This window comes from Colius striatus, chromosome 13 (assembly GCF_028858725.1).
Source record: "Colius striatus isolate bColStr4 chromosome 13, bColStr4.1.hap1, whole genome shotgun sequence".
In the NCBI taxonomy this organism is placed as follows: Eukaryota; Metazoa; Chordata; class Aves; order Coliiformes; family Coliidae; genus Colius; species Colius striatus.
Window position 1 is genome coordinate 2,120,078 of NC_084771.1, and position 12,605 is coordinate 2,132,682.

The 12,605-nt window shown below is 59.1% G+C and overlaps 1 protein-coding gene and 1 pseudogene across 1 annotated transcript; both read right to left on the bottom strand.

Annotated features, from left to right (window-relative positions):
- Nucleotides 1–1,982: 1,982 nt before the first annotated feature.
- On the bottom strand, nt 1,983–6,892 carry LOC133626597 (metal cation symporter ZIP14-like; annotated as a pseudogene).
- A 4,059-nt stretch (nt 6,893–10,951) lies between these two features.
- LOC133626571 (piwi-like protein 2) lies at nt 10,952–11,914 on the bottom strand. Its single transcript, XM_062006492.1, has 3 exons — nt 11,874–11,914; nt 11,307–11,414; nt 10,952–11,146 (listed from the first exon to the last, which is right to left on the bottom strand). The coding sequence occupies exons 1-3, from the start codon at nt 11,900–11,902 to the stop codon at nt 10,990–10,992; spliced, it is 294 nt and encodes a 97-aa protein (XP_061862476.1). The 5' UTR covers nt 11,903–11,914; the 3' UTR covers nt 10,952–10,989.
- Between the last annotated feature and the right edge of the window lie 691 nt (nt 11,915–12,605).

Below are 12,605 nucleotides of genomic sequence, written 5' to 3' on the forward strand. Positions count from 1 at the left end.
ATACGCTGTTTTCCAAATACCTCCTTGCAAGAGAAAGAGAGGGCACGTATGCCATTCAGGGGACTCAGTTTTTCCACATCAAGTCAGTCAGACGGGGTTGCAGCTCTCAAGCAGGGAAAAGGAGTTTCCAATACCAATTTGCTCCCAGCTGCTGAGAATTTAGCAGCAACAGGTAATGAGTGTGAGGTGCCAGAGGCAGGACAAAGCACGCTGCTTCAGGACAGCTCTGTCCCACAGACCAGCATGGAGGGAAGAGGGACAATGACACAAACAAGAGACACTGGGAGGAATAAAGCAGAGCCTGTCTCTCCTTGAAGGCATCACCCACAGCAGCGAGCAGCCCAGGAACTGTGCGGTCCCTCTGGCTTGAAGGGTGCTCCCCTTCAAGCAAAGCAGGAGCTACAGTGAGGTACAGCCAGCGATCAAACCTGGGTGAGATGTGACCAGGATGGTGCTGAGCCCACCCCAGACTCTGCCAAGCACCGAGGGCCCTTGTCACATGCCAACAGGCAGAAAACCACCCAGCACACCTTCTTTCCAACACACTTTGGCTTTCCAACAGGAAAGGGAAGATGTGAGGAGCCTCAGCTCCAGCCCTCAGCACCGAGCAACACCGGGGTGAGGTGACAGGATGGCCATCACTCCCCCCCCCCCCCCTTCAGCAGCTGGGGAGCGAAGGAAGACGCTCAGTGAGAAGCACAAAACACCAAAACACAACCCAAACCATCCACACTGTGCCCCTCCAGCACTGTACCCACCAGGGGAAGGCTCCTCTACCAGCTCCTGCTTATCAGCGTGGCTGCAAACTGAGTTCCTGGGTGGGGTGGGCAACATTATCAATATGATAATAAATCAATTCACCTAGTGAATCTGGGGAAAGCCAGCCCAGAAAGCAGAGCTGTGGACACCCTTCTCTGGCTACTCCCTAAGGCTGGTAACACACAACCTAAAGAGGTTCACAGTCTAGTTTTGTTTTGTTTTAAAAACCCCCCACCCTCCCCCACCCCAAAGCTCAGCAGCAGCGTTTAAAAAACGGTGTCTGTTCAGTCAGGGTGAGCTCAGCCCCCGTCTAAAGACCAAGCCCCTGGCTGTGGCCAGGCTGAGGCTCACTGTCCCACTCTGCCCTTGCCCCTCTCCTCACCAGCATCACCACGCAGCTGCTCTCACAGAAGAAAGGGGCTTTTTGCCCCCGGCAGTACAGCAGCAGGGACCTCGGGGAGGGTCAGGACATCCTGCCCAGCCTTCTCCCACTGCACAGCCCAGGCGTCGAGGGGCAGTTTGGTGCTTTGGTGTTCTCTGCTCCAAAGGCTGATGCCCAGAATGTGCTTTTTTAAACCTCAAAACCAAAAAACCCCTCTCTCTTCACCCTGCTCTTCCCAGGGCATCATCATCTGTGCTGCTGAGGCAGGACGGGAGTCAAACCCAGATGTGGCTCCAGAGACGTTTTTGAAGACACAGCGAGGATGATGGTCAAATGATGAGCTGTGCTCCTTGAACCTCCTCTTCCTCAGCAGCCCTCTGTGCTTGGAGAGCAGAGCTCCAAAGATCAGCTGGCAGGTAACTCTCCAAGAAGTGTCTGTCTCCACCACATTAAAGGGGTCAGGAGAGCACCACATCCCATTGCAGGAGGAGGGGAGCTATTGGAGCTCCTACCTCCCAACACTGTCCTTCCCAGGAGATGTGAGAAGGGATATGAGACTGGAAAGAGATCCTCTGGTCAGTTTAGTCCTGTGGCAAAGGGGATTAAGTTCCCCATCAGCCTTAAACCAAAAATAAAATGAAGTCTGTGGAACTGCCTGAAAAATGTCTCTTCTGCAGTGTGATGTCAGTGCCCGCACAGGTACCGCCGTATGCTTGCAGCAGGAAAAGGAAAGGAAAACAAAGAAATACCCCTCCCTCCCCCCAAAAAAAACCCAATCCCAAAACAATGTGAAAACTGGGCCAGGGCTGCGGGGTTGGGCTGGTCCTGAAAACTGGGTTGGGCTGGTCCTACCCGATCTGGATCTGGCCAGAGTACATGGTGAGCAGCACCATGATGGTGAAGCCCGTCAGCAGCCCCGCGTTCTGGATGGCGAAGGTGATGAGGGCACTGCCGTTCTGCTCGTCCTCCCGGCTCACCTCGTTCATTTCAGGGAACTGGGAGAGAGAGGAAGGGCAAAGGTCAGCCACAGCACGGGTTCAGCCACAGCCAGGCTCTATCCTTCCCACCTCCTGGCAAATATTCACCCACCCCATGCCAGGGCTCTCATGGGTGACAGCATGGCCACCGCAGGAGGTGGAGCGTTGGCCAGAGGGATGGAGCAAACATCCCCTGAGCTCCTCACTTACCATGTCAGCCAGTGCTATGTACAGGAACATCCCCCCAGCCAGGGCGAAGATCCAGTTGGCAGAGAAGTGGCTCCCTGCCACGATGGCAAAGGCCAAGCCCAGGTAACAGCAGCAGGCAGAGATGAAGTTGAAGAAGAGCGCTTGGCGGATGGTCATCCCGGCGTTGAGCAGGATGACAAAGTCCCCTGGGGGGAGAAGATGGGCAAGATGAGGAGGGAGGGAGCAGCAGTGAGGTGCTTTTGCAGGAGGTCAAGTGTGGGCTCCTGCTTGCCCGCTGGTGCCGAGCACTGACCACAGCAGCTGCCTGCCAGCTGGCGGCCATCAATCCGGACATTCAAACCCAAACCACTGCCCACCTCCCCCCTCCCAAACCAACCTCCTTCCTTCAGATGTCTCCATCTAAATTTACATCTCAGACATCATATTACCTCGTTATTTTTAGAGCTGTGATTACTCAGTGTAGTTTCCAGCCTCGCCTTCCCCTCCCACCACCACATCCTCACTCTGTTTATCCCACCCCACGCTTGCTTTTCTCTCTCTCTCTCAGGACCAGGGAAGCTGCAGGGGCAGATTCCAGATCCCTGGCAGCGCCTTTCCCCTGAGGACTCACACACCCAGCTCGTGTGGGAACTCCTCGCAGAGGATGGCCACCGAGGTGCTGATCCCTTGGAAGACTGAGACGGTGAAGGAGGCGCCGATGGCCAGGCCGTCGATGAAGTTGTGGAGGCCATCGCTGAGGGTGATCATCCACGCCAGCGTGTCGATGTCAGAGTACCTCACCTCCTTCAGCCAGTAACACGCGCTCTGCGAGGCCTGCAGGTCCTGCCCCGCCAGCCCAGGTGGAAAGGGAGAGAGGAGGGAGAGAAGAGGGGGGTCACTGGGGAGTGCTCCTTCATCTGAGGGTCGAGGCTGGGGGTGCCACCGCTGCCCTCCACACTTGAAACCCCCACAGGGCTTGGCCCCGAGCTGTTCTCTGTCCCCCACTCACAGAGGTTTTTGTCAGGGAGGTGCAATGGGCTCCAGAATCATTTGTTTTCCATGGGAGGGGACACTAACCTGGACAGAGAGGGAGCCCACCACCACCTTCTCATCCCCAGAGGGAGTCTTGCACTCCATCTCGCCAGTGATGTGTGGGATCATGTGGTCCAGGTCCCCATTCTACAGCTTCTCAGTGATCCCCTCTTCCTGGTCCTTCTTGGAGGGCAGAGCCTCGGGGCCACAGTGGCTGTGCCCGTGATGATGCTGCGGGAAAGGAGAGGGGGGATGTCACCCATCCATTTGTTTCTACCAGTTCCCCACCTGAGCAGCCTCTCCTCAAGCCTCACCTAGTCCTTCTGCTTCAGCAGCATCTTCAGGACCTTCTCTGTGAAGAAGAAGAGGTAGAAGCCCCCAAACACAACAGAGGACTTGGAAACGTAATAATCTTCCTGGGGGTTGAACCCAAAGGCCTGCAGCAAAAGGGGACAAGTGACAGGACTGAGGAAGAGTCCCCAGCAGCATCCTTTGTCTTTTTGCCCCTGGCCTCTAACCTCAAAAAATGTCTTTGTGCCCCCTGACTTGCCCTCACTCCCCCAGCCAAGCCAGCACGGGATCCACCACCCCACAGAGGAGCAGGGATGCTAAAAACAGGCTTGGAAACCCTCCGTGGTTGACACAAAGGGCATTAAATAGCTCTACTCTGCTTGAAGCAAAATAGAGGTCTCCTTGGATAGATTCCCTTCCAAAAGAAGGGTGAAACAGCAGCTCTGGCCGCAGTCCTGAGGGCCTTCCAGCCTCCGTCACCTCACTCTCGGCTCCCCAGAGTGAGAGAGAACCAGCCCCCGAGAGAGAGAAAAGCACAGACCCCCCCCGGTCCTCACCCTACCTCGGGAATGAGCTGGAAGAGGACGTTGGAGTAGAGAGTTCCAATCGCCAGAGCTATGAAGTAGAGGAGCAGTCGCTTGTAAAAGGTCTTCTTCATGAAGGGTACGACGCTGGCTCCCACCAGCGAGCAGAGGGAGATGACGGTGACGCAGAGGAAACCGTAACCCCAGACTGCAGGACAAACCCACCCCGGGGGCCACAGAGGGAAAGCAGATCAGCGTGGGGAAGGGGAGGCAGGGGAAGGGATCCACGCCAAAAGGAAAGAGAGAGAAAAGAGGGAGGGAGAGAAGAGGATATTCATTAGTGATTGCTTGTTCATCTGGCATGAGGGGAGAACCTGGTGCTGAGTGGCTTTGGAAATACTCAGAGGGCAGAGCTCACCCCAGACGACCCGGAGAGGAGCTCTGCCTTGGAGCAAACAGCTCTCTGGGCTGAGTTTTGGGTTGTTTCAGAGCCAACACCCCAACTCTGCTCCCCGTAGGAACACCCAGCACACAGGTCCCTGTCCCCTGAGCATCTTGTACGCTCCGTGCCCCCAGAGCCCCAGCGGGACAGACCGCACGGAAGGCGTTTCAGTTCCTGGCAGAGCAGGAAACAAAAGCCTTTGCTGGTTTGTTTTTTTATCTTCAGCAAATAACAACAACAAAATGTCAGTTCTGGAGCTGAAAAAGGAGCCTTGAAAACAAACATTTCCCTCAGCGACACAGACGAGGCGTTCGCTGCCCAAGAGCAAAGCGGGCGGGCGAAACCCCGGCAGCAGCAAAGGCTCTGCCCAGGGGGAAGGCTGGAACCTTGCTGCAGGTTTCTCAGGCTGGAGCCTTGGATCCAGCTCATCACCTGCCCCGGAGCCACAGGGAAGCCCAGGTGTTTTGAAGGTGCCCGGCCTGCGGCCCGAGAGCGTGCGGGCATCGCTTCTTCAGCTCCAGAACAGGGCAATTAACACGGCAATTAAAGTTGCATCCGTCAGTCCCATCAGAGCACCAGGAAACCTCAGGTCAGCCAAAACCCCGGCGGCAACGTCGCTCTGGGAAGCCAAGGTGGGGGGGAAAGAAACGGCAATTTGGGTACTTGCAAAAAATTGGACGACTTGAGAGGAAGCTGGTGGCTCTCTGGGGAAAAACTCCCTCCCAAAGCTGAGCCAGGGCAGGAAACAGCTTCTCCCAGCGCCTTCCAGGACCTGCAAGCTGGGCAGCAGCACTGCAAGGACCCAGCAGGGCCACAGGACACGGCCTCCTCTCTCAAAGGGGTTTCCTGGTGCTGGGAGGAGCGCAAACAAAGCCCCTGCAGAGCCCCTGAGACAAAGCCCTGAGCCTCGGGTGGTGGAGGGATCGGTTGGATTCAGCAGGATGGAGGCAGAGAAGGATACCCAGAAGGGCTGCCCTCAGAGACGGGAGAGAGGCAGGGACTTTGTACCGCACCTCTGGGATGAGCTGGAAGAGCGCGTTAGAGAGCAGCGTGCTGATGGAGAGCGCGATGAAAAACGTGAGGACCCGGCTGAAAAAGGCCTTCTCGGGACATGGTACGATGAAGACTCTGAGCAGGGAGGCTACATTAATCATCGACACACTGAGAAAACCAAAGCCCCACACTGCAGAAATGAAAGAAAAACGAAGGGGGCCAGACATTACCCAGGCTCGTGGCATGGGGAGGAGCCCAAGGCACCACGGCCGGGCACGGGGAGCAGCACGACAGCCCCGGCTCTGTGCCCCCCGGGGCCAACGGAGCGTCTCTGCCTGTGCTCAGGATGCTTCAGTTGCCACACAGACCAGCGTGTGGGTGGGAATGAAGCCACTTGGAACAGGCTTTCCCGAGCCACTGCTGTGCTCGGGGGAGCGGCCGATTCAAGACCTTGTGCTTCAGCAGGACCTGGATGTGTGAGAGCTCGGTAGCTGGAGGACTCCACACGTGCCAAACAACCCTCCTCCCACCGAGGAGGCTTCACAGCAACGTCCCTCCCATCATCCAGCTCCCACCTGCAGCATCTGCCACTGGGCTCAAATCCCCAGCGTGAGCCCACGGCACGAACCAGCCCGAGGAAGAGCCGCGGGGGGCTCTCAGCAAGCTGCCTCTGCTCATCGCTGCCAAACTGCCCATCTCACATCTCCTGGGGTACCCCCTGTCCCCAAGCTCCGTGTCCAGGCTCTGGCAGCCCTCGTGCCCGCCCCGTTCCCCACTCACTTTCAGCCGAGCTGAGTCTGCTCTCCTCCGTCTGCTCGTTTTCCTCGTTTTCCAGCTTCTCAGAGGCACATGCCCCCGATTCCAGCTGCTGCAGGATGGTGGGGCAAAACTCCTTGAACTCGCTGTGCCCCACGGCAGAGCCCTCGCTCAGGTTGTGGATGGCGAAAAGCTCCACGGAGCTGAAGCACTGGAGGGTGGGAAGAGACGGGCACATGGCTGTGAGCCCCCCGCAGCATTGCCGGGATGCTTTGGGGGGTCTGTGGAGGTTCCCCCTTCCCTGCTTACCCGGGAGAGGTTCACCTGCTGCTGCGGGGGCTGGGACACGTTGGTGTGCCCCACTCCCACGTCCAGGCGGTTCAGCAGGGCCTTCAGCTGCTTCAGGCTCAGGCTCTCGCTGTACCGCTGCAGGAGGTCCTGAAGGAAGGAGGCTGCGGAGAGCACCAGGCCCACGGCAGCGTCTCTGGGGCAGGAGGCAGAGCAGGACGAGCAGGCAGTGGCCCCAGGGGCCTGTGCTGGGGTTCATGGTGTTGCAGCGATGCTGAAAGAGAAGCCACGTGCTGCCCTCAGCTTTGGCATCCCACCGCCCACCATCCGATGGCTGGGGGGGGACCATGCAGCTCCACCTTGCTGAGGGCACCCAGATCCCCAGGAGGAACTCAGTATCTTTTCACAAGCCACACAAGACCGAGCCTCTGCTGTGCCCCCACCCCAAACAAAACCCCCAGCACCCCTTCCCCAAGCACCGTGCTCACCACAGCCCTGCACTAGGGGGGCTTCCAGGCACTGTGCTGCACCTCAGTATCCCTTTGAGAGAGCAGCCAGGGCTCAGAAAAGCAGCCAACAAACCCCAGTGTCCTTAATAACAAACACTGACAGCCAGATTTGGCTGTGAGTGGGGTGAAGAGCTGCCACAGCAGCCCCCAGAGCCAGGACACACACCCCCTCGGGGACCTCTGCCTGCCCACGCCAGCGCTGGGAGGATGTGGGAGCTCAGGGGCCAGAGGTGGCTTTTTCATTAAGTTACAGTTTAACCACCATAATTAAGATGAACTGGGTCGTTCCTTCCCAGCCACAAACCGTAGGTGCTTTCACAGGGTTTGCCTACAGTCAATCCTTGCCCTGGCTGCTCCTTTCATCTGCACCGAGGATCAATGGAAGCGGGGAGTGGGGGGAGCTGGGGCTGAGCCGCCAGCACGAGGCGGCTGCAGATGAAGGGGTTCAGAGAGGTCAGGAGGGAGGCTGGAGTGGGGCCTGGGCCGCCCTTCTGGCAACAAGCAGCTTTGGGATTGGTAAGAAGCAGAGAAAGAATTCACTGTGCTCGGGGGAAGCAGTTTGAGGCTCGGGACAGATCCTGGCACGGGAGCCGTGCTGCCGCCGCCGCCGGCCTCCCCGGCACCTCTCCTGGCACCACGCTGTGCCCACAGCTCACAGACAGCTGTCTCCTCCGAAAAAAACCCACCAGCACAAGACATTTTTGAAGCTCAGCCAAACAATTGTTCTGAAAATAACCCAGGGCTCAGTTAGTGAGGCACTGGGCGGTGAGGCTGAGCGCGGCATGACCCCTGTTCCCACCCAGGACCCCGCTGGCCTCCTCCTAGACCTCGTTTTCCCCTCAGCGCCCACATTCCCGTAGGTTTTACAAGCTTTTCAAGCTTTGTTCTCCAGGCGAGACAGGCCTGGGAGGTTTTAGCCTCCTCCTGCCAGGGCTTAGCTCAGATGCTTTGGCTTAACCCCTTCTCCTCCCGAAACAGGGGAGCGAGCTTGGCTGCTGAGGCCCTGAGGATACCTGAGGCACCTCTGTCTCTTCAGCATCCCCAGCGACAGCCAGGCCCCTTCCTTTGCCTCCTCCCTACCCAAATGCACCCCACCAGATGGGTCCCTCCCTGGGCAATGCCTCAGCAGCCACGTGGGTCATTTGGGTGGCCGGTGACTCCCACAAGGTACACAGATGCTGGCACACAGCCCACAGTGGCAAAGGCCTGTCCAGGGGACACGACATCCCGGAACAGGGCCATGGGCTGTCTTCTCCTCTCTGTGCCAGCCCCACGTCCCTCATCCTGCCCAGATCCATCCTGTCCGGACCACAACGATTATCCCTGACCCAAAACTCTCTTCTAGTGCCAAAATACCCAAAGCAAAGGGGAAAACAAACAGCAGAGCCAGGCAGGGCTGTGAACTGCCCAGGCTCGCTGCCTGTTTTGGGGCAGAGAAGAGGCAGAGGAGCCGTCCCTCAGGGCAAAGGGCACAGGGTGGTCTGTGATCCCCCACAAACCCCATGGAGTCCCCAAGGCAAGGCAGGAGGGTGCCAAACACACCCGAGCCCCCCATCCTGGGCTAACGAGGAGCTGCAGCAACCCCCTGGGGACACACACCCCTCCTGAGCTCTCTCCAGCCGAGCTGGATCCCTCCAAACCCCCTCCCCGCAGCCCCCCGGCCTCCTGCCCGCTACCTTCAAGGGCGTCCTCTGCCCGGGCAGCCGCGGTGCTGCGCTCAGCCCAGCGCCTGACCTACTTTATCGCTCGCTGCCGCGCCGGGACGGGGCACAGGGAACCAACCTCTGTGGCATGGGGACGGGATGCCCAGGAGCACGTCCCACGGGGCGCGTCCGGGAGCGATGCCCGGTGCTTATGAGCGCACAGGACGTGCCAGGGCCACGCAAAGCCCCTCATGTTTTCCCACATCCCTCGGGTTCATTTCCCAGAGCTCATCGATCCCGCTCGCAAACCACCTCCCCCTCTGAGCGGGAAGGTGACGCCGCGAAGGAGAAAACGCTGGCAAAGCCGAGCAGGGCCCTGGCAACGGCAGCCCCGTGCCAGACCCTTCCCGAAACCCCGTGCTGGGACAACTCTGTCGCAAACCTGAGCTGGGAAACGGCGGGAAGGAGGCACCAAAGGGTCCCCAAAACCAACCCCGCCAGGGAGGTTTGCAGCCAGCGGTCCCGACATCCTTCCTGAGCAGGAGCCGCGTCTGGCAGCCAGGGCAGGAGCTGGCCACTGCCAGGGAGAGTTTCCGTGCCTTGAGCCACGTTGGCCATGGCCTCCCTTCGTCCCCCGACCTGCTTCCACCCGGCTGCTTCTCCCCTCTTTCCCCGCACCGCCCTGTGCCCAGCCGCTCCGGCCCCATCTGGCCCCGGCCCTGCCACTCCGTGCCGCCCCCAGCCCCTGCCGCATCCCACAGCTGCCCCTCGGCCGGCCTCGCCTGGCTCCAGTCCCCATCGCTGGCTGCTCTGCCCCACACCCGGCTCCTTCTCCCCACGCTCCGCCGCTCCCTTTGCCCTCAGCGGGCCCCGCGGCGGCCCTAGAGCTGCCCCCAGGCCCTGCGCGGGCTCTGAGGCGCGATGCCGGTGCTCAGATCCGCTCGGAGGCCGCCGAGCCCGTTCCTCCATCCCTCTGCGCTCCGCTCCGCGGGCTCCCTGCCCGTCCGGGCCCAGCCCGGAGCTTGCTCAGCCCCCCGGAGCGCCCGCGGCCGCCAGGCCCAGCGCAGCCCCCTCAGCGCCCGTCCCCGCGCGCCCTCACCTCACGCGCCGCCGCCGCCCGCTCGGGGCCGCGCAGGGCGCACGCTCGGCCGCCGGCACGGGGAGCGCTCCCATTGGCTGGCGCTGCGCATGGCCACGCCCCCTCGCGCAGAGGCCACGCCTCCTCGCCCCGTTGACACCCCCGACCCCCCTGAGCCCCGGGACACGGCTCTGAACAGACCCACCGAGACACCCCCGGGTTACGGAGCACCCCTCAGCCTCTTTCGACCACTCCGAGGCACCTCCAGAGGCCCCTGCCCAGCTCTTGAGGGGGGTACATGACATTGAACAGACCCCCTCGGGAGCGCAGGGCATCCCTCAAATGCCCCCAACCACTCTCTGGGGGCATAGGGCACCCCACAAAGCCCCCTGCCCACCTCTTGAGGATATAGGGCATTGCACAGACCATCCCCAGCCAGGGGAGCCGCTCCAGTGGGAATCCCACACCCCCAACCTCGTCAGCCCCAGCATCCACGCAGCCCCTCAGAACCAAGTTTGACCCTGTGCCCAAACCCAGGCAAGGAGGAGGCTGCCAAAGTTCACCAATAAAAAAGGATAAAAACAGGGAATTATTAACTCAGGGGGCAATCCTGGCATCCTGCCAGGGATGGTGTGTGTCTGTGTCCCCCCCACCCTGGGACACCCCCCAGGGAAAAAGGGCTCGGGACATCCCTCCCCTCTCTCTGCCCCCCACAACTGAGCCCACATCCAAAGGAAGGCAGAAACATTTTATTGAGGTTAAACACTCTCAAGAAAAAACAGAAAACCCAATAAACCTTTGGCTTTTGAACGCAGCCCCTGCACAGGGCAGGAGGGAGGGGGAGCTGCAAGCAGGGCAGGGGGAGCAGTTTGATCCAGTCAAGCTGAGAGAAGTGGGAGCAGAGGGGGTGTGCTCCAGCTTCCTCTCCCCCATGAAGCCCAAGAGCCCCCCGAGCTCTGGGTCTGTGCCAGAACCTTTCCAAACATTCTTTGAAAACAGCACTAAACCCAAGAACCACCAGACAGAAACAAGGAACGTTAAAAGAGAAACCACGTTGAAGGCAAACCACGGCCGGTGGTGTGAGGAGGCTGGGCGGCAGCAGCAGGGTGCTGGAGCCCAGCTGGAACTAGAGGAAGAGGAGTCTGTTGCAGAGCTGGAGGTTGGGCTTGCAGTGCAGGACCCGCCTCACCAGGAAGGCCAGCTTGTGGGCGTACTTGCAGGGGGCAGGGACCCGCACTGTGCCCGAACAGTTCCAGTACAGGTGACACAGCTTGAAAGTCAACCTGGGCAGAGGGAGAGAGGGAGAGGAGGGGCTTCATCTTGCTCTTGAGGCGAGATCGGCACCAGCCCCCTCCTCACCCGCTGCCCAGGCTCAGCCCAGGACCCCGCTGCCTCCTGAAGCCCAAGGCTGGGGGGTTCAGGCAGGGATCCCCCTGCCCCTACCTCTGGAGGTGCTCGCAGCTGAGGTTGGCTGTGTTCAGCAGGCAGATGTAGCGCGTGGGCACGCTGCAGCCCTGGCGAGGGCAATGGGCCAACAGGAAGAAATCCTGCCTGCGAGGGAGGGAAGGACAAGGGGGGTTTGCACCTAAGGGGGGGCTTTCTGTACACCAGGGGGTTGCTTTTGCACCTAAAGCTGTTCTTTTTGCACGCAATAAGTTGGTTTTGAACCCAAGGGAGCTTCCATTTTCACTCAGGAAGATTATCACCCTCGAGGGCTCATTTTTCATCGAAAGAGGGGTTTTTTCACTCCCAAATGGGTTGGGTTGGTTCCCCCCCCCCCCCCCCCCCCCCAAAGGCTTTTGTTTGGCATCCAGGTTTTGCAGCTGAGAGTGGGTTTTTTACACCCAAGGGGGTTTGCATTGGCACCCAAAGGGGTTTGCACTGGCACCCAAAGGGGCTGGGTTTGCACCCAAGGGGGTCTGTATTGGCACCCAAAGGTGTTCTTTGCAGCCAAGGGAGTTGGTTTCAGCCTGGGCAACTCTGCAGGGCACAGCCACCGCTGCCACTCACCACTCCAAGCTGGTGACCGTGTGGTCCATGACCGTTCCCGCCCGAGGGGACACGAATTCCTCTGCATCGAGGGCGTAGAAGTTGTTGCTGATTTGTTTCTGCACCACCGTGGCCACCACACCGGGCTGGTAGTTGCCAAAGGTGTTAAAGGTCTTCTGCAGCTGCGGGATCTCGTACTTGAGGATGGTTTCCAGCTGGTTGTCAGACATACCATCCCTGTACAGGACGATCTTCTTGGGCAAGCAGTGGTTTGCTGAAGACAACGGGAGACAAGCCCACCCTGTAGTGCAACAAGTCTCAACTTTATCTGCAAAGATACAGCTCTTTTATAGATACAATAATCAGGCTCATACATATTGCAAAAGCTAAGCTCATCATTGGTTCCCAATTACGTACAACCCCCCCCCCCATTTCAACATACTTCGGATGCTTGTGGCTGCTCAACCCAAACCAGGCTCCTGATTTTCTCATCCTGTTATCATACCACTCTCTTGCTCTCACGGCCTTGAGCAGGAGTCCAGTAGCTTATTGCTTAGTGCTCACTGCCTAACCAGCTGTATTCTATCATGTCCTCTTTTCTCTAGCCAAGTCTCTACAAAACTCCCCACATTTCCCCCGTTTTCTTTTTGGAAAATGGTATTAGCCTGCCACATCCTCTCAAATATTCTTTCTATTGTCTGTGGGCTAATAAAAGTCTATGGCAGCTCTATTTTGTAGCACCGCATGATTTAC